The sequence below is a fragment of the Columba livia genome, chromosome 1, assembly GCF_036013475.1.
Source record: "Columba livia isolate bColLiv1 breed racing homer chromosome 1, bColLiv1.pat.W.v2, whole genome shotgun sequence".
In the NCBI taxonomy this organism is placed as follows: domain Eukaryota; kingdom Metazoa; phylum Chordata; class Aves; order Columbiformes; family Columbidae; genus Columba; species Columba livia.
Window position 1 is genome coordinate 172,363,112 of NC_088602.1, and position 23,844 is coordinate 172,386,955.

At 47.6% G+C, this 23,844-nt stretch overlaps 1 protein-coding gene across 2 annotated transcripts in view; it reads right to left on the reverse strand.

Moving 5' to 3' along the window:
• Positions 1-964: 964 nt before the first annotated feature.
• CACNA1I (calcium voltage-gated channel subunit alpha1 I) overlaps positions 965-23,844 on the reverse strand; it is a 185,234-nt gene continuing 162,354 nt past the window's right edge. Inside the window, exons 24-38 of one of the 2 annotated variants that reach the window (XM_065046868.1) lie at positions 22,617-22,742; positions 22,046-22,135; positions 20,879-21,071; positions 19,632-19,783; positions 17,863-17,972; positions 17,132-17,265; positions 16,306-16,376; positions 12,532-12,610; positions 11,832-11,953; positions 10,740-11,078; positions 9,982-10,128; positions 5,656-5,772; positions 5,103-5,271; positions 4,039-4,235; positions 965-2,297 (exon numbers count right to left, since the gene is read on the reverse strand). In XM_065046868.1, the coding sequence (XP_064902940.1) occupies positions 1,596-2,297; positions 4,039-4,235; positions 5,103-5,271; positions 5,656-5,772; positions 9,982-10,128; positions 10,740-11,078; positions 11,832-11,953; positions 12,532-12,610; positions 16,306-16,376; positions 17,132-17,265; positions 17,863-17,972; positions 19,632-19,783; positions 20,879-21,071; positions 22,046-22,135; positions 22,617-22,742 (2,748 nt within the window). In that variant the 3' untranslated portion in view covers positions 965-1,595. Of the gene's footprint in view, positions 2,298-4,038; positions 4,236-5,102; positions 5,272-5,655; positions 5,773-9,981; positions 10,129-10,739; positions 11,079-11,831; positions 11,954-12,531; positions 12,611-16,305; positions 16,377-17,131; positions 17,266-17,862; positions 17,973-19,631; positions 19,784-20,851; positions 21,072-22,045; positions 22,136-22,616; positions 22,743-23,844 lie in introns of both variants that reach the window. The other variant, XM_065046874.1, reaches the window with a different exon arrangement.

The following is a 23,844-nucleotide window of genomic DNA, read 5'->3' on the forward strand; positions in this document are numbered from 1 at the left end:
CTGCCAAGTCAAATGCTGTATCCTGAGGCAAGTCGTGGTTTGAGGAGTCAGTCTGCCCTCGCCCTCCCGGGGTGAATGCACAACTCCCTGCAAGGCAGGGGCAAGGAGAGCTGCAGTTCTTCTTCCTCTCCCCCGTCCCTCCAGCTGGTAAGCCAGTTAGCCCAGACACAAAGCACATAAACACCCTTACATTTCTGTGCGCGCACACACACACACACACAGGTATTCCCTGCTCTCCATGTTGCAACTGAGCAGGACTCTGATCCCAGCTACAATGATACAAATCAGGAAAATGCCAGAGGATAAAGGTGATGCTGGAGGCAGAGGCATCACTGAGCCGAGGATGCTCTTGTAGAGTCTTCCCACCAGGATTTGGAGTAGGGTTAGCCCTCAGCCAGGGGGCCACTGTGTTTTGTGTTGTTGAGGCCCTCTTTGCTTTTATTTGACTCTTTAAAAATTCTAGGTTTTGTCTTCATTTAAGATATATAGCTATAGATACAAAAATAACAGATATGTTTCTCTACAGATGATTTTTGCACCTTTGGGCTTCTAAAATAAAATATCACATTTACTGCAAATGAAAGGGGGAAAAGTTCAATTTCCTCTCCTTTTTTTACCTCCCCCTCCCCTTCCCACCTGTCTCTCCCACTGTAAATTTCCCTGTGTCTTGTAATTTTTTTTTTTCCCCTTAGCAGTTTTCTCTCTTTGGAAAATGAAAAAGACAAAGACAATAGAACAACAAAAATACGCCATGTAGCCTCTATTCCCTCCTCCCATGAGCATGCCCACTGTGTTCACACATTCTTTTCAAAGCAAAGCTTTTCACCTCAAAACGTTTCCCATGCTCCATGGCTATTTGCTTTTCCCTGCTGCTGGGGCCAGATTTTCACCTGCTGTAAATCAGCGTGAATCCACCTCAAGCCAGAGCTCCGCTGTTTTACACCAACAGAAGTGCACAAACGCATTTTGCCAATTTATGCTAGACCTGAAGGTCTGGTCCACAATTTTTAATGTTCGAAATGGAAGCATGAACAATAAGGAAGTTCCCAGAAACAGGCAAGGCAAACCCCAGATGATCTTCCCTTGCTGCTCACCCTGCTTCTTTTCTCTTTGCCCCCACCCTCCTTGTTTGGTGTAGCACCTCCTTCAGCCCCCGTTTGTTTGTTCCACTTTAGCACTTTCTGAAATTCATAATCTCTTGGTAAAAAAAATAAATAAATCGATCTCTCTATATATGTATATGTATATAACTAAACAGCTGCCACACAGCAGTCACCTGGCTGGAGGGTCCCGTCCCTGCCAGCCCCACGGCCTTTTCTTGTCACTATAGTCTCTGCGGTGATGGTCCAGGTCGTGCCCTCAGGCAGGACTGTTCCTGTATTGCTTGCACTCTCCCATGCCTCTGAGGTACGGTACCAGAGTATTTATTCTATATATATATATTTATGTATATATATATATATAAATATTTATAAATTTTTGTTTGCCTCGTTCTTTTTCTTGCAAATCCTTTGGAATTGCTGCTGTGGAGAAGCTAGTGAAACACGCTCCCCGTGCCAGTGGCATTATGCTCCCTCCCTGCACCCTATGGACCCTCATCTGTTCCTCTTGCTGACTCCATCACCCAGCTCCAGCTTGGATGGGAGCGGGGAGCCGTGGTCCCCCGTCCCCAGTCTGCCAGGGCTGTCTGGTTCCTCTCCTTCCCTGGGTAAGCGGGTGTCCTTGCAGAAGTCCGTCACCCACGAAGGCATGGAGAGGAAGCCCCGGGGATCAACGGTGTAGAAGGGCTTGGCGTGGTGGGCGGTAGGGCGGCGGGGTGAGGGGCTGGCGTGGAGGCTGCTGGTGCTGCTGCACTTCTTCACCAGTGTCAGCCCCGGTGGTGGGGGCGAGAAGAGGGAGGTCAGCGAGAGGCTGCTGAGGGTCTCCAAGGGCTCGCTGTTGTTGCCGCCTCCCCGCAGGCTGCTGCCCACCCCCTCCTCGTCCGAGGGGTCCATGGAGTCGTGGTGGGTGCAGCCGGGACTGGTGCTCCCGCCACTGCTGTGGCTGCGCTGGTGTCGACGGATGCTCTGCAGGCTGAAGAGCCCCCGGCCCCGCAGGCTCCGGCAGCGGGAGGCAGGGGAGAGGGGGGCTGCCAGGGGTCTTTGGGTGCCGGCAGCTGGCACGGGGCACAGAGCCACCGGGAGGTCCAGGGTGCACTGGGGAGAGTCGCTGAGGTTCAGGCTGTCCTCCAGCGTGGTCTGCAGGCTGCCCGCCGAGCTGCTGCTCCGGCTGTCCAGCGAGGTATCGCTCTCAGGGGCCTGGGGAGCAGGAATGTGCAAACACAGTTCTCAGGAGGTGGGCAGGGAGCAACAGACTTTGCCCTTTTATTTATTTATTTATTAAAGATTTTATTACTTTGGGGTGTGCAAATAAACCACAACTACAGAAAAAGGGGGAAAACTCCAATTCTTCCCTCACTCTGCTGAGAGGGGTGCAGCTATAAACTGTCAAGCAATGCTACAAAGCACCAGCCATGAAGCTTGCTCCCTTCTGGGAGAGGAGGAAAGGTTTCAATATTTTGAGCTCTGATTTCATTCTGCTCCACAATGAGTTTCCCCTCCCACATGAGACGCTCCACCAAAAGGAAGGGGTGCTGGTCTCTAAGCTCTGCAGCCCCTGCCGCCAGGCTGTCCCTGCCCACTGGGCTCCAGGAGGCAGCAGACCTGAGGTTCCCTGTGGGTCCCCACTCTTGGCTTCCCTGTGAACCTGCCACACAGGCTGTGGACACATCAAAACCATTAGCTGGCCAGAAATCAAGGGACTTCTGTACATAGACCTCCTCTAACTGAAAAAACAGCAATATTTCCAGAGAGAAAAGGGGCCTCATAGTTCTTCATTGAAATGACAGTATTTAGGGTAGAAAAGTGAAGTCCCCTTCCAGCAGGAATGGGAAACAGCCTTAATTTCCGTGTATCAAGGTTCATTAATTTAAGCTGTATTTCCTAGGAAACTGGTCTGCACTGGGGTCATCACTGGGACACAGCCCTGGGAATGATGCATGCAGGACTGGAAGCAGTCTCCTCAACCATAGCTATTCAGTACAAGCTCCATCACACAATCAGAAGTTTACCGATTTCTCCTCTACAACAGTTCCGTACTTTTAGCCCAGTGGTGTGCCAGCTCCAGAGCTCTTTCTCTTCATGTCTAAGCTTATACCAGAAGTTTCAACACCGTAACAACTCAGCGGCCTCAGCTAGAGGCTAAATTTCTCCCTGGTGAATTTATACACATTTGTATCGTGCCAAGAGTGTCTGTCACATAGAACTAGATAACATGATCTTATTTTTGTTTTTTAGTTTGTTTGGAATAGAGTGTCCCTGTACTCCTCAAACAGGAATTGTTCGTGGAGTATCTTCTAAGAACAACAACAAGGATCCCTATTGGACTTTCATCTCTGCCTCCTCTGCTCTTCAGAGACACTTGATCTCCCCTCAACACTTTTATTCTTCTCTTTCATTAGTGAGAAACAGCTGCCTTTTCAGAAAGAGACAGCACCTTCCTGGCATGTAAGAGCTAAGTGGGCAGGAGAAAACAGCGAGCTCAAGGACCTGGTGTGTGGATGTGCCAGGAAGGGCTGTGGAGGAGGTGGGTGAGGAGAAGAAGCCTGTTCCAACCAAGCAGGTGCATGATCCAGAGTTGCGGCACTAAGAAGAGCCGAGGTGGCTGTGTGGCTGCTGTCTCCCTGGCTCACACTGTGGCTGCTGTGCATGCAGGTGTCTGCAGGGGACCCGGGCATGAGCTAAAAGGTGATGTGATTTTGTCTTCGTGTGGGGCTAGCTGCAGCAGAATAATATTTGATTTCATGGAGTGAGAGTGATACAACACCCCTTTGCTATACAACCCTCTCTCCTCCCCATCCCTCCTGCACTCTGCAGTCCACTCTGCTCCTCCCTGACCACAAGCGGATCTCTCCTTCCTCTGCCCTCCCCTGTGCTCAGCTCCCTCTGGGTGTGATGTGAAGATCAGGCTTTCCTCGCAGAAGGAAGTGGAGGTCCTCACCTGATGAAGAAGTGAACAGTTCACACTCGGCGATCTCAGTGATGCCCATGAGCCTTGCAGAGAGATCTTAGGAAGGTTGCGTGGACATGAGACTTTCTCGGGCCCTGTCTGGGTGGCAGAGATGGCTGGGTGGAAAAATTCTGCTGGTACAGGTAACAGAGGGCAAGATGCACCTGGAGAGAAGGGGCTGGGAAGGACTGACAAAGCACCAAAAGAAATGGGGAGGAGAAGAGAAACAGAAAAAAAAAAAGTTGAAGAGTCCTCCAATTTGATTTAGTGCCTTTGCTGCTGTTTCACCAAGGGTCCTGCAAGTCCAGTGTGTGGAGGATATTTAGTAACATGTACTCCTGATCAAGAAGCCTCAACCTAGTGTTCACACCATGGGTCTCACCTTCTACACAAGGACCGAAACCGGCAACAGACTTGGAAGATCTGACACAGCTCAGAGCCAGAAAGCAACAGCTCAGCTTGCCTCTCTTGTTGCTGCTCTCACAGAGGAATGCTGAGCTTCTTCAAGTCATGTATCACCACCAGAGGACTTCCATCCCAGATCTTGCAATGCACAGGGTGAAGGGAGATTAAAAAAATTGTGGTTTGGGAAACGTGGGGACCACGGGAGGACAGAGCGTGCTCAAGAGTAGAACTGGAGCACTTCCACGAAGGGCAGACATGTATTACATGTTCCTTGAACCTGCACCTGAGGAGCCTGGCCAGGGTACAGCAACATTTTACCATGCTGTGTGGGCACAGGTCATCCAGCTGGCACGGCAGGGGAGTCTGTCCCCACACGTGTCTGACTGTGAGTGGGTGAACTGCTGTAAATGGGAATCAGCTCTTTCACAACACTTCACATAGGCAAGTCTGAAGGAAGATACAAAATCTAGCAGCAAAAGAAGGAACTGCTTCTCATCCCGTTCCTGAAGACTGACAAACTGAAAGCGAATTCTTGGGGAGTGTAACCCCACATCACATTAACTCCATTCCTGGCAGGGGGCAGGCAGGAGAAAGGCAGATGAGCTGAACCAACCCACACTTTCAGCAGACCTAGAGAATGACAGACTTACCTTTGGTACTTTCATGCTTTAGCCAAGACTGGACTGAGTTGAAAGGAGTTTTCTCCATTTCACACAGGTAACTGTCCGGGTTTCTTGAGTCATCCTCACTGGATATTGGGAGCAGGCATTCCCCTAGATCACCTGCTCCATTGGAGTCAGGGCTGTCCTGGTGATCCTGCTGGAAAAAAATAAGTGAGGACAAAACCTGGTGAGATTTAATGACAGATGAGAGAGAAGACTTGTCAAAGCCTCAAGAAGGGCTCATTCTGAAGATACCTTCATGCTAGCTAAGAGATGCTCAGGTTTCCAGCCAAAATCCCCTAAATTTAGGCTCATTCAGAGAAAGTTACTGACAATAGTGAACTTTCAAAAACACACATCCCTTTTTCCTCCTCAAATCCTTCTCCATGACATGTCCCTACAGAGCAGCTCTTGAAAAGTGACCAGAATTTATATTCCTCAGCAGGGCTGATGAATTCTGGATGAATACAGAGCACTTCAAATGAGTAGGGGCAGGAATACAGTGCACAGTCCAACATGCCCATGACCACCTGGGGCTAACCTTGATCTCCTTAGGACTCAGCTGAGAAGTGCTGCGATTGTCTGACTCATCTCCCAGAAGTATGGAAGAGGACTTGTCTGAGTTGAGGGATAATGCTTCCATTTCAGCCAGCTGGACCTGCAGGAAGGGAAAGAAGCTGTCACAGGTCATATTTGGCATCTACATTTCAAGCAGTCACACAGTTTATGATGGATAAGTAAGAGCCTGTAGACCCAAGATCAATTTCAGGTTATATTACTTGGATACATCAGGTACTGCCTAACCCAGACCTGGGCTGGACAGGAGAATCCACTTTTAATGAAGGTTGAACATATGATCTACAAGCAGCCCACCGTCAGTCCATGCTCCTCTAGTGCCAGAATTTGAAGGAGTCCTGAATCTGTCCCAGTAACACAGCTAGCACAAGCCCCTGCAAGTAAAGCCAAGCGGGGAGAGGGCACCCTCAGGCCAGTGACAAGGCAGTCTGTCCTGCTGAGGGATGAGGAGTGGACCCCTTTTTCTGAAGGCCTCATGGGCAGCCCTGCTTAAACGTCAAGATGCTTTCATTCCAGGGGTAGTCATGCCTCTTGCAGTGCATGCCAGTATCATGCTTTTCATATTCTCTTACCTTCAGTCACTGAATCCCTGTTTCCCTTCAGCTTCCCTGTGTCTTCCCTTTCCTCTCACCTCTAACCCACCCAAGACCCCAGCTAACAGTATCTCCCTCCCTGTTCTCCATCCCTAAACTCACCCCTCCCACCTACTCATACTTGTGCTCTCCTGCTTTCTGAAGACAAGCCTGTCCACTGCATCTTTCTCATCCTTGAGCCTCAGCTCCACTCCAGCCCCATGCCTGACCTTGCTTCATCTTTCGGTCTGTTTCATTTTTGGCCTCTCTCCCATCCTCTTTCCTCCAAGCTTTCTATTCCCCTCTGCCTGACATCTCTTTCCCACAATGCCTGAAAAACATCTGCTTTTTCTAGTAGTCTAAACAGCTGCTCTGTCCCTCCTGTGCTTTCCATCACCGGTCTCTAGAGTCCCACCAGCTCCTGACTCAAGAGCTATATTCTGTGTTGTCTCAGTCAGAACAGCTTGCTTCCTGGCCATTTATTTTGTCCTTCCCTGTGTTTGTGTTTGCATTTGCAGGAGGCAGGTACAGCTTTTGAGCTATTAGTATAAGAGCAGGTAGAACATTTTGAGAGATGACTCCTTCGAGCTGGGAGTTTGGTGGCTTGTGCCAGTGCCAGAGGCTGGAAGAGATCTCCATCTGAGGGACAATGCACTTCGAACAAACAGGACGGAAAACCAGAGGGCACAAATGACATCCTTATCTGGGATATTATTCTGACACAGGGACACAGTGATGTTCAACCAAGAAAAGAGCCCAAAAAACAACAACTGCTAGTCAGTGCACAGACGGACCAGAGAGCCCACAATTAAGATCTGTCAAGTATGCTACACAGCCACCAGTCAGCAACTACCTGTGTAGAGAAACAGTCTTCGTTCGGTCCCACTTAACACGCGTACTCATCTGTTACTCGCCTAAGTGCTTGTTACACCAGAACAGCTTTACAGCTGTGCTTGCAAAGACCTGAGCGTGAAATGTGATAACATCTGCAACTACCTTCTCCATCCATAAAAAAGGGCTTCAACACAAGCCAGAATAGTCTGTTCTTCACTGAACTGCTCACTCACAAATTCTGGCCACCCTGGGATCTACACAAAAAATATAGATCAACAAAGTCATGAATAGATAAACTTCATGAGTGGCAACACAGTTCACCGCTGCTCACGGGCAAACTCCTGCCACTGGCTAAACACACTATCAGCCACCAAAATGCAGATGCCTGTCAACCAGCCCAGGAGTGAAAGGAAAGAGATGACAAGAGAAGAGGTTAGAGTATGAAAAAAATATGGTTTGTTCTTATAGCTTCCCTTACTACTGAATACTTAAAAATCTTCTGACTAAAGATGAGGAATAAAAAAAAAATGGCAGTGAAGGGAGAAGGGGCTGTCCACTAAGAGCACAATCCATGAAAACTGCATCAACCTGAACCACACACACGTAGAATATATCTAGTTGCAGGAAAAAATGTATCTTTAAAAACAGAGCTGTGATTACAAAAATCCTTAATTGTACAAATAATTGGTTTAAAAATAAGAGGCCAGCAGCCTAACTAGGAAAGACGCTGAGCACTTCTACTCAATGCAACAAAAAGCTTAATTAATTAATTAATTACTTTGAGCATATGTTTAAGTGTTGTGTCTGTCCACTGTACTCAGCACCTTGACAGATTAAACTACAAATGAAATGGGAATGAACATTATTGGCTAATATGTGATTTTTTGTCAGAAGGGCTGAGTTAAGGGTAATTCACCAGGCAGCAAGCATACTATTTTGTTTGAAAGCAGATGTATTGAATAGGACTAGATAAAAAAAAAACAACAAACTGATTTGCCTATATAACTTGCTGTCATTTGGTTCTCAGATAGCACAATTCTGTCTGTGTGTACAATGCACATTCAGATATGTTGATGTACAAGAGTACACTCTAATTTGATAACTATGTGCATTGCTGGTGCTAGTGCTGGGACAAGCTGTGACTGCATGTAGTGATTTCCTGTTGGACTTTCCTCAATGTTTTGTATACTATGAAATATGGATATGAATCAACCATGACTTAAAATCCTGACTGTAGTTTTGATTTATATGATCAGAAATAAAATACCTACATTTTACTGCTGAAGTTATTCTTGCAGATATAATTTCTTTTCAATTCCACATTTCAAATGTATTGAAATATCAATTTTGAAAAATAATGTATGGCTCTATAACAGCCATCAGAAAATACGATCTAAGAATAATTCGTTGGCTGTGATTATTCTGTTAAACTCTTTGCTGTGGGTTGCAAATGAAGACTTTGCTGCCTAGTTACTTTGCTGGGAAGGTAAGAAAATCTGCTGGTTTTGTCTTCATTCCTAGGCAGGATACTGAAGGCTATCTGGAAGGTTTTCAAATGCAGCAAACTAGCTGCAAATTACTTAATTTCGGGGTAATCATTCTGGAATGCCTTAGAAGACCTGATTTGCTGAGAAGGGTGAGCACCAACTGCTGAATATAAGGACTTATGTAAAGCAGTGGAAGCTGTGGTTAATTGAAAACTAGTTATTTTCTGCATTAATGCAACATCCATTTGTGAAGTGTTGCAACACTGATAAACTACAGCGATCTTTGCATCGTGATACTTACAAAGGGAAGCTATGCAGACAAGCAGATAACAGAAAGGCTTGAAAAAATTACAGCATCAGAACTAGGCATCCAAAGCCAAAAAAAAATATTGTTTTCTTCTAACATGGATAGAGTCACCTGCCAATGAGAGCTCTCTTTCCAAGCTTCCTGGTTTCTTTATAAGCAATAGCAACATATCAAGTTAGTTGCAGGGAAAATGAAGATTGCCACTGCTGTACTGATTTACTGTCAGATGAGCCACGCTACTGTCACAAGTCTGACCATAATCATAGCACTTACATACAATAAAATTATTTCAGAAACAAACTTAATTCTCCTACTTACCTAACTTCTCCCAGACTACTTTGCTCCTGAAGTTTTGCAACCTGAAAAGACTAATTGCTTAGGAAGTAGTTTTCCAAAGCGTCTGCTAACTTCAGAAGCACAAGTCTAAGCCATTTGGTGTCCTGCTCTTAGCAACAACCCATTTGTCAGCTAACAGGTTCTACAGCAGAAAAGAGACTCTCAAACTTTCTCAGTGGGCCCATTTTTATTTAGTTTTTGCTCAAACTAATTAACTGTTTTCACCACAAACCAATCCTTGCTCACAGATGGTGACTCTATTCAACAAGGCATTTAAGCATGTGCTTAATTCATGGACCTCAACAGGGAATTAGCAAGCACATACTTAAAATGAAGATGAAACACATGCTTATATTTCCCGCTGAATTGCGCCTGAGTGCATTGGAGTGAGATCCTTTGAGTCCTCTGTACAACATGAGCTTGAACCTCTGCTTTTCTTGCAGAATTGAACAAAACAAGAGCTGCCAGGATGCCTTCACAGTCATCTCTATACAGCTCATTCAGGCCCTCCTGACCTATGTCCTGGCACATCTCACCTTTCCACCACCTCAGACATTCCCCTGTGGCTAAGGAGGGCAGGCCTGTACTAGAGGCAGCATCAGCAATTCGTGACAGATGACAAACACAGGTCAACAAGCTCTCTGTCTATACAATCTACAGCCAGGAGCACACATCGGATGACCTGCGGGCATGTGGGTGTAGGTGTGCGGGTCCTGGGGGTAGAGTCCCCTCACGCATCCTCGTACGCAGGTTACCTCTTGCTTGTCATGGTTACACTTCTCGCACATGGCCGGCGAGGAGTAATGATGGAAGACGGAGCCCGATAGGTTATCGATGATCATTAACTCCCCGTCGAAGGAGTCCTTAATAATTAAAGAGACACTGTCCAGCCATAAGTTCTCCTAGGGGACAAGAAAGGGGGGAGGATGGGAGAGATCATTTTAAGAATGCTGAGTTTTTTGCTTCAAAGCTTCATGTGAATTTGGGGCTGGGTTCTCCACCCTGACTCATCTGGAGCAGCACCTTGTTCTGCAGGTACCTGCACAGGGTCACTGAGGGAGCATTTGCTCCTTAGGGTGTGTAAAGGTGCCAGATCTCAAAAAAGGAAGGAGGAACTGTCTTTACTCACTGACAGTGCACCACAGCACTACTCACACCTCCCTTCCAGCTCTGCTGGAGCGCCTCACTCTTGATCTGCCATTTCCCCTGCTCTCTCCTCCTGAGCTCCCTCTCAGATTTGCTCCTAACAAACCTTTAGCTGATCTGCTCCACCTCTCCTCTGCTGGCCCCCAGGTTCCTACACCATAATGACAATGAACAGAACCCACTGCTGCACAGCCTTGTTCCCAAAATGATGCTACCAACTGAAAAAGTCTCCTGCTGAACGCAAACCTCTCACCCTAAGGTGGAGGCATCTGTCTGCTACTGCTGAACCCTCAGTCATCTAGGCTGCCCAGCTTCTCCCCACAGCTACTTGCTGCAGTCTGGTTGGTAAGCTCAAAGGTGTACTCACCTGTGCTGGAGAGTAACATCTCATGCATAGGCGCCCTTCAGGATCTGTTCTCCCACCTCCGCCTTCTGTTCCTGTTCCTTTTCCCTGTCTTGAATTTGCAGATCCTGACTTGCGGGAGCACAGCCCATGTGCAAATTCCAGCTCAATCTCAGCATCCATCTCTGCATCCTCCTGAGCCTCCTTGTTACTGTCATCGAGATGTTTCATGAGCACAGCTACCACCACATTGATGAGGACAAACTGGGCTGTGAGCACAAAGCTGACAAAGTACAGTGGGGAGATGAACTGCAGGTTGCTGAGGCAGCTTCGGTCATCGTGGCTGCAGTCACGCAAGGTATCCTTGAGGGGAAGTTGGGTTTGAGAGGGAACGGTGGAAGGAAGGAAGGAAGGAAGGACTAAAGTAAGAATACAAGCTTGGCTGCTCTTTCTGTGAAAAAACACTGACACCAATGGAAAGAGCAAGGCAAATATTTCTATCACCCCACACCCTCTGTGATCATAAGGTCCTCAAAGAATCTGGATGCTATCTGATCATATGCTCTCTGCTGCAGAGCAAATATGTCGAAAGGTGTACAGAGGAAACTACTTCCAGATCATCATATGTTGCTGCCACTGTAACCCCACACATGTGAGCAAGAACAAAATAAGCACTCTGGTACTGCCTTCTCCCATCCAGACTCAAAAGCACCATATGTGTCCAAAGACCATTCATCTCTCCATGTCCTTTGAAGGAAGAAAGTATTTAGTTTGGATTGCCCTGGTAGCTCTGCAGATGGGTGCCATATCCAATGCACCTACATTCAGGTTTGCTAAGAGGTCTTACAACAGTGGATGTTCCCCCTTACACTGGACAGTCTTCTTGTCCCTTCCTAGGACAATTTGCATTTTTCTCAGATGTCTGTAGGACTAGATGAGCCCAGAATTTGAGTTACCATGGCGGGGCGGGAGATTCTGACCTGAGCAGGGACGTTATCTAGCAACCCAGCTTCTGTGCCCATTCCCTTTTCTAGTCCAAGCACTGCTGAAGAGATCACACATAGAAATTTCTCCTTCCCCACCATAAGGACATCCACACCCCTGAGGCCCAGTTACCTTCATGATCCCATTCCAGTTGTCGCCTGTGGACACCTGGAAGAGTGTGAGGAAGGCCATCCCGAAGTTCTCAAAGGTGGCATGGCGGCTCATGCCCTCACAGGGGTTCTCATCATTGCATACTGAAAGGAAGGGCATCGCGGCTATCAGCAGAGGACACATTAATGGCCCTGAGGTCAACAGCAGGTACTGGGGAAGGGGATTTCAGGCTTCTCACAGCCTGGAGACCTCAGGTAATGGCATCAGCACCCTGCCCAACAGTTGGCTGTTGCCCAGCAATACAGAAAAAACACTGATGTCCCAGCCCTGGGATATAAGGCAGTGTAACTCAGTTGCTCAGGGGTATCCTCCCAACCTGTCATTGTGCTGCCTTTCTTCTTCATCAATATTCCATGACAAGAGATGAAAATAAACTTTCTCTGAATTTTTCTTGTAATCTTGAAGGCAATATCAACATAGGCAGTGCAGAAAAAGCAAAAGTTTAATAATAAAAGAGAAACCAGATGCTGCTTTTATTTTGTTAGGCTGTTAGGACAATAACAACTTAGTGGGAAATTCCTCTTACATCAGTTATGCATAAGGGAGAATGAAGGCCATCAAGTACTTCAATCCCTTTATTAAATTAGTACTGATTCTGAGAAACCTCAGCTTCCCAGCAGGTCTGTAGCTCACACTGGAGCATAGTCTGCTTGAGACTTACCCAGTTTTCCAAAGAGCTCCACTCCTAGAGCAGCGTAGATGAAAAAGAGTAGCATGAAAAGGAGTCCAAGGTTTCCCACCTGAAAGCAAAGGGCATGGTCAGCAGATCCCAAAGCCTATTTCATCTGTACAGGCAAGTGTTTCTGTCTTTCAAAGCCTGAAGAGAACAGCAGCAAATTCCCAGTGTACAAATGCAACCAATCAACTGCTCAACACTAGGGAAACCACCAGTGGTGGCATCAGTTGCAACTGGACTTGAAGGGTGCTCTTTTCCCAGTTGCCTCCACTCCAGCACAAGCTCTAGCCAGGGCTGACTAAATTGTGCAGTTTCTGGGCAAGGTGAAGAAAAGAACATCGGAGCAGGGGCACACAAGGTGAAGTCAGTTTGGCTGGGTGAAGGACAAGCTATGGATTACAGCATACAGACATGTCCTGCAGTGCAACGTGCGCCACCAAACTGCCTAAATCCCTTGAAATTATGCTCATGTGAGGAGTGAAACAGCAGTGCTCCAAAGACAGGGACACAGGTACATCAGCTCCTGCCATGAGCCAGGCAGAGCATGGCGGGGCAAAGCACCAGCTTCACGTGGAGGTTACAACAAGGCTCAATGAAGGAACAGGCAGGCGGAAGGGAAGAAGGATAAGGAGGCACTTTTGAAATGTGTGGAGAGGAGGAGAAGAAGAGAGAAAAAGAGACTATGAAGGTGCCAAGAGAGGAAGCAGAGCTTCCTTTGCATCTTATGAAAAACAGGTCACAGCCTGATCTCTGGGCCTCCGGCAGCTACAGTTTGGAAAACCCCCATTGCAAAGATTGCTACTTCATGAAGGCAGCAGTGCCACCAGTAAGACAGGTACTGCTCCCAAGTCATCTCTCTCCCAAATCACTGCTTGCCTCTGAATCTCCTGCCTCCCAGCATGTGGGGCAGTCGGGTTACATGTGAGGAGCAGGAGGGGGTTTTGGAAGAGGCAAGATGAACAGTAATAGAATTGCCAGTAACAGTTAGCTCACTGTTGGTGGAGCAAGAGAAGTGGTATATGGGTGTTTTTGAAAAACTGAAAAGTGTCTGGTCTAAATGCATGTGGTCACTGGGCCTTTGCTAGGATCATCCATTTCAGGAGTCTAATTTAGTTATTGCAACTGCTGTGCCATCCAAATTCAGGAGAGAAATAATATGATTCAGTCCACCCACTCCCCTGAGCAGCCAGACCCTGGCTCCCTGCGTGCTCAGTGGAAGGAATTATTTCTGATGACTAAATTGGATACCATAGTAAACGCTGCAAACACACACTTCTGGGACTGTGTCTACAGGGCATTAAGAAAAAGAAGTTAATAAAACCTAGCTAAGGGCAACATTTCCAAAGGGCTCTTCAAAATTGAAGCTCTATTCGCTCTTAAGAATTGTTGCAGTGTAACAAAGACAGGAAGGGAATTGAAACAGGACAAGTGGAGATGCCTTCTATGCCATTAGCAAGCCAAAATCCCTGATGTGAGTCTGTGCTCTAGGAACAAAAAGAGAAAGGTCGAAAGGAGGAAAAAGTGCAATGGAAAGGACAGCTTATTTTAAACTGCTTCTTTTGGCAAAGCCAATAAATCTTGAAGAATTAATATTAGAGATAATTCAATTGTCCCCCAAAGACCCAGAGTATAAAATATGGAGACTGAATTCAATCTTTTAGCAGTGAAACTGGGAGATTTTAGCCCTGCTTTAAGTGCAGATTTTTACACAACTTTAACTATGGAGTGATTTTTGATCCCTCTGTTATATAACTTCATTAAATGAAGCCAACCTGTTACAGAAGGAAGCAGAAGACAGTCAATAGGAAGCGGATTGATCATAGGCTTTGATGCTGGAAAGATTAAGCACTGCTTGTTACCACTTTCCAGGGAATACTTAGAAGACAGACCTTTAGACATCTGCTTGTGAGGGTTCTGTGGCAGATATTAATGACCCCCAAAAGACCCAACCTATCATCTTGGTTAGCAAAGGAGCTGTACAGGAGACAGAAAAGTCAGAATTTATAAAGTATGGAAGAATATATTAATACTTGTGGTTTGCGGCTATGATCAGAGCAGGGCTCAGAGGCTTAAACTGAGATCCCAACTGTGCTTTTTGCCACCCCGAGCAAAACATTTCACTGCCTGATGACTCAGTTTCTCCATCTACATGACAGGGATATGAACATTTCCTCCTCTCTTATTAAGTCTCTGTATTTTGGGGATAGAAGTTGACTCGCACCATTTAAGTGCAAATACACTGCAGAGTCCCCTTCCAAGAGCTTCTGTACACTATTTCAGCCAGCTCTTAAGATCTGTGTGCATTTATCTGGGTTACAGAATAAACATGCCACAGACATGCAGATGCTGGATCTGGAGACCTGCTTCATTCCAGTTCCTTGCCTGAGAAAAATCAGCTGTTGTGGCTCCTGGAACAGGAAAGAGCAAGGTGCAAAGAAGCTGTACTGAGCCAGCCTGGGGCAGCAGAGACAGAACTAATAAACGTTACTGGCCCAAAGCTGCCCGCTATAGCAATATGCTTCTTCTCCTGCTCCTTCCATTGTCCAGTGTATCTCAGCCCTCAGCTACCCTGGATAACAATATTATTATATATTCTACATATGAATTGTATAATGATTATTATTAGATAAAACCACAAATTATTATTGTTTAATAAAAAACATGGAGCATCAGGCAGAGCTCAGGATCCATAAAAGATCAGTGTTTCCCCCTTGCTTCTGTGCCATGAGATTTCACTAATTCAGATTGACATTTATTGTCACCAACATCAGAACTAAACTCCTTGGGTAACTACTCATGCTGTTTTCAGATTGATTCTCAGCTCTGCATCACTCACCAAGACTGGCACATTAGCTGATAAATCAACTGACAAATGCCCATGCATTTTGATATCATGCAATAGAGCTGCCTGCTTAGGGCCTGTCACAGCAGTGGTTTGATGTATGATCAGTAGAGCCACTTGGTGCCATTACTCCTTGCTTAATAATTCTCTCTCTCGAGGATCCAAAAGGAAGGGGACCAGTCTTCCTGGCTGCTCATCCATCACAGAGGATCCTCACAGTGGGCTCAAAGCCTGTGTAAAGCACCGTGTCAGCATCTAATTCGGGAACAGCTGCCGCTCACAGCTCATGAAATCCTTCCGTCTAGCTGTCTTGCAGTAGACACTTCACTGCTGACTGCGTGAGCCACAACAGAGCGCGTCACTGCTTCTCATACACGAGAGGCTCAGAGACACAAAGGGGTCCAGGAGGAGAAAGGAAGAAAAGAAAGTAGGAAGACGGGGGCACTAGCTAAGAAAAGGAGTGACAGGAGTGCAAATGAGAGGGGGGCAAAAAGGGGCACAGGCAGGGAACGGTGAGAAGGGCAGAGATGCAAAGACCTCCTTTCCTCCTGAAATGGCTGCTAGTTATTCTTCTTGTCTTATGGAGAGCGGGGGAGGAGCTGGGGACTAGCTGCAAGCAGTCAGAGACTAGCTAGAGGTGATGGGAAGAAGTTTGTCCTCATCCAGAAACCAAGCCGTGTTTCATTCACCCATGGGAGAACAGAGGTGAGCTGTACCCCTGTGATTGACAAGATAACCTGGACAACATCTGTCTGAGGAGACCTCTGCCCCCATGAATGACATGAAAACTCAGACTCCACCTTCAGGCAGTTGCCTGCACAACACAGTAGACACCACTTCGAAGACTCTACAGGAATTAGCCCTTTGGAAAAAGGGTGCAGAAAAGACAAGTCGATGGGGAAGCTGGTTTGTTTTACCTGTGGCAGGGCTTGAACAACTGTATCCAGCAGTGCTCGCATTCCTGTGGCCATCTTCAGTAGCTTCAGGACTGCCACAACAAACAGAAGAGAAGCATCACTCAGACTGAGCTCAGAAAGCACACCCTTTGTGTGACTGATTAATGCCAATATTGCAAGACGGATGTCCTGTCTCCCCTTGCCCTCGAAAAGCTGGATTTTCCCCCTTGGCCCCCTTCTCCCTTTTCCTATTTCTTTTGACTGTACAGCCCCAGTGTTCCTTCTCCAGTCCGTCTCTTTCTTACTGAGTATTCTGTTTCTGTCACCCATGACTATTGAGCTTCTTCTGCTTCACCCAGACAGTCTGGCCAAGAGCCCCCCTTTCTCCCAACAATGTGTATCACAATTCTCCCTCTGGTTTGATTTTTCATTCCATCACTTTCTCTTCCTCCAGCCACCATCCATTAAGGCAGCTTAGAACATCTTGGACACCACCAGGAAGATTCAGTCCCCTCCCTCTGCCCACTTCAACCTGCTTGTGGGCCCTTTCTCTAAGCACCACTGCCATACTTCTCCCATAAAAGAATATCAGGGAAAGTTCAGTGCTCGCATGATCTGCTTACCCTCCTGGTCCTTCACCCTCTGCTAAAACCACTGCATCTAAAGGCTAAAGGAAGCCAGAAAGCCTTAGTCTCTAGGCTGTCCTTTGTCACATCTCCTGCCTCCCTCCTAGGGCCAGAGACAGGGCAAGCCCATGACTCTACAGCCTCTGCTCAATGAGTCATGGCACCAAGTCCCACTCTACGGCCACGTACAACAGCCCTGCGTTGGCCAGTGTCTCTCTCACCCCGGGCGATACGCAGCACCCTCATGATCCGAATGATAGTGGGGTTAATTGGGAGAGCAGCATTGATTTCAATCTCTTCCAACGTGATGCCCATGACAGACAGCAGCACAATGGCCAGATCTAGCTGGTTCCACCTTAAGAAGAAAAATTGAAGAGAATAAAGGATGATGGACTTTTTCCACTTCCCTGAAAAAGAAAGTGAATTGTCTCTACTTCAACCTAAATATTGCTTTATCTATGAGTCCAAGGCCCCATTCTGACTCAGCCTATATGGCCTTCTGCAGACAGAGATTCACTTTGCATACACCCTGAGCAGCCAGAGGCAAGCCAGCCTGATCTGAAAGCATGGAGCTGTGTTACTATGGTGCTATGCTTTGACTAATGGGCTCAGCTTTTTGAGGCCTGACTACCTAGAATCAGCTTCGTTATACACATTCCGCTTCAGTATGCTCCCAGTTTGCCTCAAGGCCAGGAAAAAATGGCTCTTTCTAACCTCACCTCCTCTGCTTTCTAGCCTAATCAGCAGGTACCAAGGCAATTTTTGGGCAACTCTTACTATTACCTATGCATTGTGGCTCACACGGGCTGAGGCTAGATCCATGTTGTGCAGAACCGGGAGGCAGTCAGGGAACTCTGCTACCACCTCACACTCCAGGTAAGGATTCATACTAAAAACCTCCACCCCAATCCCAGTTGTCCCACAGCCACAGTTGACATAACCCTCTGCTTACCTGTCTTTGAAGAATCGCCGCAGACCAAATGCCACCAGCTTGAGAACAGCCTCCAACACAAAGACAGTGGTGAACAGGTAGTTGCAATATTTGAGGGCGGTCTCCAGGGACTGCCAGCAGAAAGAGAGGGTAAAGAATTGAGATAAAAGAAACAACTAGCACATAACCTGTGGGGGAACTCTCCTGAGTGCCAGGAATTCACTGGGAGGTGGGGAAGCTGTCCCATGCCTCCTACCTACTTGAAGGTGGAGGCTGCCTACTAAGGTCAACCACCAGCTGTGCCCTCTGCCCCATGTTGTTCTCAGGACTGATTATTGCTCCTTTCTGCTGTACTGTTCAATGTAATGGGGAGTAGGAGGCTATTGCAAAGAGAATCCACCCAGTACCATCAGCCTCCTTTTTTGCCAGTAGCCTATGCCACCTGGATACCACCATGTTAATGGCACTAGCATAGCTATCAATCAGGAGGGAGACACGAAGGTTACTCCAGTTGTGGATACATGTCGTTTCTGCTGGGAGAAAACCCCTCTGTGCCTTGATGTGGGGCAGGCACATGTCATATCTCTTAGCTGTTGGGCTTCTGGTTCTTTCATGCGCTGCCCCTTCTCCATCACCAAGGACAAGTGTGAGCAGGAGGCAGCATTTGGTGGCACTTCATACTGGAAGGGTTCAAAGTGCTTTGGCAAGATTCTTTAGCAGAGCCTGACAGCAGGCTAACATGGCTGGACCTGCATTCCAAGGGAAGGAGCTGAGGGGTAAGGAAGAAGAGTAACTTATTTAGGAGCAAAGGCCCGATGTAGGGATGACAACAGATAAAGGTTAAGAGTTCCTTCAGACTAAAACTGGACACCACCAAGGGCAAGATAAAAACTGGGCAGTTGGGCAAGATGGGCAAGAAATGGAGGAACCTGGCAGTGGATTTGAATGACGACAGACAGGTTCAGTTCCTGATCAAAGCCTGAGCTACCTTGTACAGCATCTGCTCGGACACCAGTGCTGTCACTTAAACCAAGGGTATCCTAAACAGGAACCTGAAATGCCACCAGGCAAATGTTGTGATGAATGCTTTGTCTACATATGGAGGCAGAAAGTTCCTTTGATACATGCAACATAATTGTTTTTTTTCCATCAAAGGCACCTAGGACTTTGCCAGGAACACTAAGAGGTAGATGGTCTTCCCCAAAGCATAAATTTATTTGGCCTTCAAGGCCCTTTACCAGGAATGACCCCCTGCAGCTGCGAGAGGCTCTGCTCAGTGCTTTTGCCCTGCAGCTTCTCTGTTGGACATACAACCAGCCACCCTAGTCCTTTCAGCTCAAGCCATGCAGCCGCAGAACTGGACTGACATTTGGAAATATAAAGCAAAGCCTGAAGCTCCCAGAACAGTGCTGCTTCTACCACTCCTCCTGTTAGGATCCTGAGGAACAGACAAAGTAGACCAGGCAGTTAAATTTGGGTGATCCACATATTCACTAACTAATATAAAGCACAGAAACTTAATTGCACCTTGCTTTCTGAAGGTCTGACTCCTGCTTAGGTGCCTTCTCTTTATTGATTTTAATTGATAGCAACTGTCTGAGTAGGGTCTATATTTCTGGATACATAGGAAACTACTACATTTTGCCTACTACATTAACTATTGCAACACTTTAAAAGTATTTTTTAGAGACACTCAAGTGTCCTGCCTATGCTGGTGGCCAGTGGTCACCAGAGAGCTGTAGCAAAATAACATGACTAGAGGCAGGGCTTATCTCCATGATCTCACTCACCACAGGTTGGTTGTAGTGCTCCAAGGACATAGTGACCACGTTGAGGCAGATGATGAAAGTGATGAAGATGTCCAGATAGTGGCTGGTGCAGACCGAATGAATAAGGAGACGTATGGGGCAGTAGGTAGCATAGTACGGCAGACGCTGCGCCTCTTCAGTGGAAAGAGGGAGATGGGCAGAGTTAGGAAGAAATCGAAAGAAAGAGAGAAATGGGTAAGAAACACTGAGGAGGGAGCAGGCACAAGAGTGGTGTGGTGATACATGTTGAAAAAAAAGGGAATGAAGGTGGGGGAAGAAAGAAGAGAAAAGGATAAGTAAAAGAAAGGGGACATAAGAAGGACAGGGAAAAGGAAAAAGAGGAAAGTAGAAGTGAGGAAAAGAATAAATAGAAAAAAAGACAAGGAAAGGAATGCTAGAAAGAAAATCTGTTAGTCCATGTTTGTGGGAATGGTGCTAAATCAGCATTTCATGCCTCGACAAATTAAGATCACAAATGATAAAAGGGAGCAGATGGTTCCGGGAGAGGCCCCAGGGTGTCACAGGAGAGAGGGGGAAAACTGGAGCAGAGGAAGGGAAAGCATGCCCACAGGCTGCGAATGGAAGAAAACCATCAGCCTGGGGTAGCCGGGATGATTTCCAGGGGCAAGTATGCTTTTTCAGTTTTTGTCTAAAGGTAATACAGAAGAGGACAGAAACACCAGGAAGAGGATCTGGGACCCCAAGGAGTGACACTGCAACACCAATAGAAGGAACCAGAAACAAAACACAGGGGTCTTCCTCTTTTCCTCATTTTTTTTTTTTCCTCTCCCTCTTCTTTATATTTGGGTTTAAACACAAATGATGGTCTGTCCAGGTCTTCCCCAAACACCAGCTGGGTTGTAGGAATCCCAGGTGGGATCATCCCAAGCCCAGGAGGTGTACCAGTTTGTACACGTCCTGTATCAACAGTGCACGCCAGCAGGTGCTACGGGGTGTTTTTGGTACGTGTTATCTCCAGAGGGGCAGGGTGCTAAAACCCCAGCAGCTTCCCCACAGTCCCAGCAGACCTCGTCAGCCACCCCACTCCCCCAAACCGCCCCAGTGAGTTGCGTAGCGACACGGCAGTGGCGCGGGGAGGAAGGCTGAGAGCGCGGCCACAAGCGATGCATTTCAGAGACCCGTCCATTGGGAAAGAAAAAGAAGAGGAGAAGGTTTTTCTCAGAAAACCTTGGCCTACGAACCGACCAAACACTTAGGCTGTGCCTTACTCCTTCGCTTCTTCTCCAGGCGGCGCAGGCGCTTCTCCTCCCGCCGGCGCGCCTCCTCAGCCTCCTGGTGCTGCCGGCACTTGTGGAAGTTCTCCACCACCACCCCCACGAACATGTTGAGCACAAAGAAGCTGACGATGAGGAGGAAGGAGATGAAGTAGAGGAGCATCCAGGGGTTGTTGTTGGTTACCGGCTGGAGGTAGGGATAGAACAGAAGCAGTGGATCAGCTGGATGGGCAGCAGTATGGAAATGATGGGGGTGGGACCTGCCCTGGTGATTGGCTGCAGGGAAGGTAGAGGGGGGTTATGGAAATCAGGGGAGTGGGCTGGGAAGAGCTGGGGCTACAGACAAGGCAGTTGGTGGTTGGCAGATTGGATTTTGGCATCACCTGGTGATTGATGGAGCAGATGGGAGTCAAGGTCTAGCACCTGCTTTCACAGAGTCACAATTCAGGCAGAACCCCAGCATGTGGTAAAATGGGTGGTCCAGGCACCAGGAACACCTTTGGCTCAAGGGCAAGTAGAGACCACATCTAGATGCCACCAACATGGCAATGAGACTGGAATAGAAATGTTATTCAGGCCTGGAGAGAGAGGAGACCTTAACTTCGACTGGGTCTCCTCACAAAGAGCCAACAAAGCCAACAGTGGTGCACCTTTTGCAGAGGTTCAGATGCAAATGGAGCATCATCCCTGAGATTCAAGTCTGTGGTACAGCAGCCCCTGGCAGGCACCTACACTGGACACTATCAAGGTCATTTTTTTGTGGTAGAGGAATAGGGACACAGTGGGCAACAGCATGATAGTCCCTGCTTCACAGGGTATTAAAATAATCATCTGTGGGCCACAAGGGAGCCAGCCTGCCCAAAAAGGCACATGGTGCTGTTGCTGCATCATTACAAATAGATAAAGACCTGCAGTGAGATCCAAACTGAGCAGGGGGTGAGAATTATGACAGACACCCACTGCACAGCCACAGCTGCACCCCACTGCATGGACCACGCATGACTCTTGACTCCTTGAAATGAGGTGAGCAAAGGATTCAGAAGGGCGCTGGAAGGGACTCTTAGTTTGAGGCAGATGCCTGAAGCAGGACATTTAAACATACTTCTGCCTTACTAGCCTGAGGAAAGTGATAAAGGTCCTTTCATAAGGAAATCTTCATACCTGCTGGTCAACAGCCACAGCATCCAGTCCATTATACATAATATTGACCCAGCCATCCTTGGAAGCCAGAACAAAGAGGGACATCAGAGCCTGCAACATACAAAGCAAAGCAGATGTGGAGCAGGTGCATCTGGCAGTCTGGGAAAAAAACAAATAATGGGTTTATGCTCTAAAACACACAACATCGAAATACTCTTCCTGCCTGTGTCTCTACACGCATCAAAACCTGCTCCTTCCCCCGTGGGGGAGTGGGAGGGAGGGCAGGAAGCCATGTGCAGCCAGATTCACCAGAGGAAAGAGGTTGTGAAGAACATCTGCTTCACAGCAGGAGAAAAAAGAAAATCAAACTCTCTGCTGCCACAACTTTTCTTTCCCCCATCAACCTGTAAGCATCATCCTGATACCAACCCACTAGTGACACATCTTCTGCATGGATACCCATGCCAAACAACCACCACTCCTAGCCCAGGGACCAGGCTTTCCAGGCATTGCATCTGTGCCCTGGGAGGGGTACATATAGGAGGACACAAACCCCATGCTGGGTTCCCATCGGAGACAGGGGCACACTCACTTGTCCCAGGTTATCGAAGTTATACTTGTGGTGCACCCACTTGTAGTTGGCAGCCATGCAGTCAGACCGGTTGGTGATGTTCCTGATGTCAACTCCCAGGCAGTGGTAGAACTTGCCCTTGAAGAGCTGCAGGAGGGGAATGAACCCATCAGCCCCTTTCCCTGCAGGGTTCCCCATGGTCCCTGGGATATGCAGAAGCTCCCAAGACAGGGGGTGGGCTGCAGGGCTGCAGGGCTGCAAGGCAGGTGGAGCATGACAGGTAGGGAGGACCACCAATGCGATGTAGAACACAGGCTCAAACATTGCTAAAGAGCCAGGGCTACCCTCATAAACCCACACCTGGCTTTGCAGCCTGCTCAACTGTCCCAGGCCAGCGGTGACTGTAAGCCCTTACCATAGCCTATAGGGTTGCCTTTTTGGGTGCAATTAGAGCCACTGACCCAAAAGGAAATAAAAAAGATCTATTCAAACCCCAAGAGTAATCTCCCCTCCCTGCTTCCCAGTTACTGAGAGAGCTGATGGGAAAAGATCTCATCTGAGGGTAAAGAAACAGAAAAAACATCCCCTGCTTCTCAGATGCTTTTTTTTGCAAAGCTGCACTGCATGGCTTTAGCTCTTCTGCCCAGGGCTCCTCTCCCCATATGGAAGGTACTGGTTTGTGCATTTGTACAGATGCATCAGAGCAGACTAAGTATAGCACATTCCCTGAGATGGAAGTAACGCCCACGTCCTTGCTCCTCTGCAATGCAACAGCCGAAAATAAAGAGGATTAAATAAAAAAATAAAAGAAGGTTGTGGGTGGATTTAGGACTCAGAGTGAGGAGGAGAAACATAGCTGACTGGAGGCAGGGTTCATGCAAGCAGGCACTGAGCTGCTTGCTCTTGTAGTGTGCCATGGATGTGTCCAGCAAGCCCTGTGCTATGCCAGCCTTTGGTTCTCCCTGTAACACTGACCCAAACCCTGATCAAGCTCCTGCCAGGTGCAAGTGTTAACTCCTGTCTTGAACATCCATTGACATCTGCATTCTCTGAGCACTTCGCTGTCTTTGCCAAAGGTTGCAGGGACATTATGGTGAGAGACAGCTCATGGAAGAGGGCGGCTGCAGAAGGTTTCCTGGCTTGCCTGTCCCTCCCGCTCTGCTCAGTCCCCTGTGCCTGTACCTGGGGGTACAGATGCCCACAGTAGGGCTTGAGGCATGGGGGCTGTTTGATGGGTAGTAACAACACT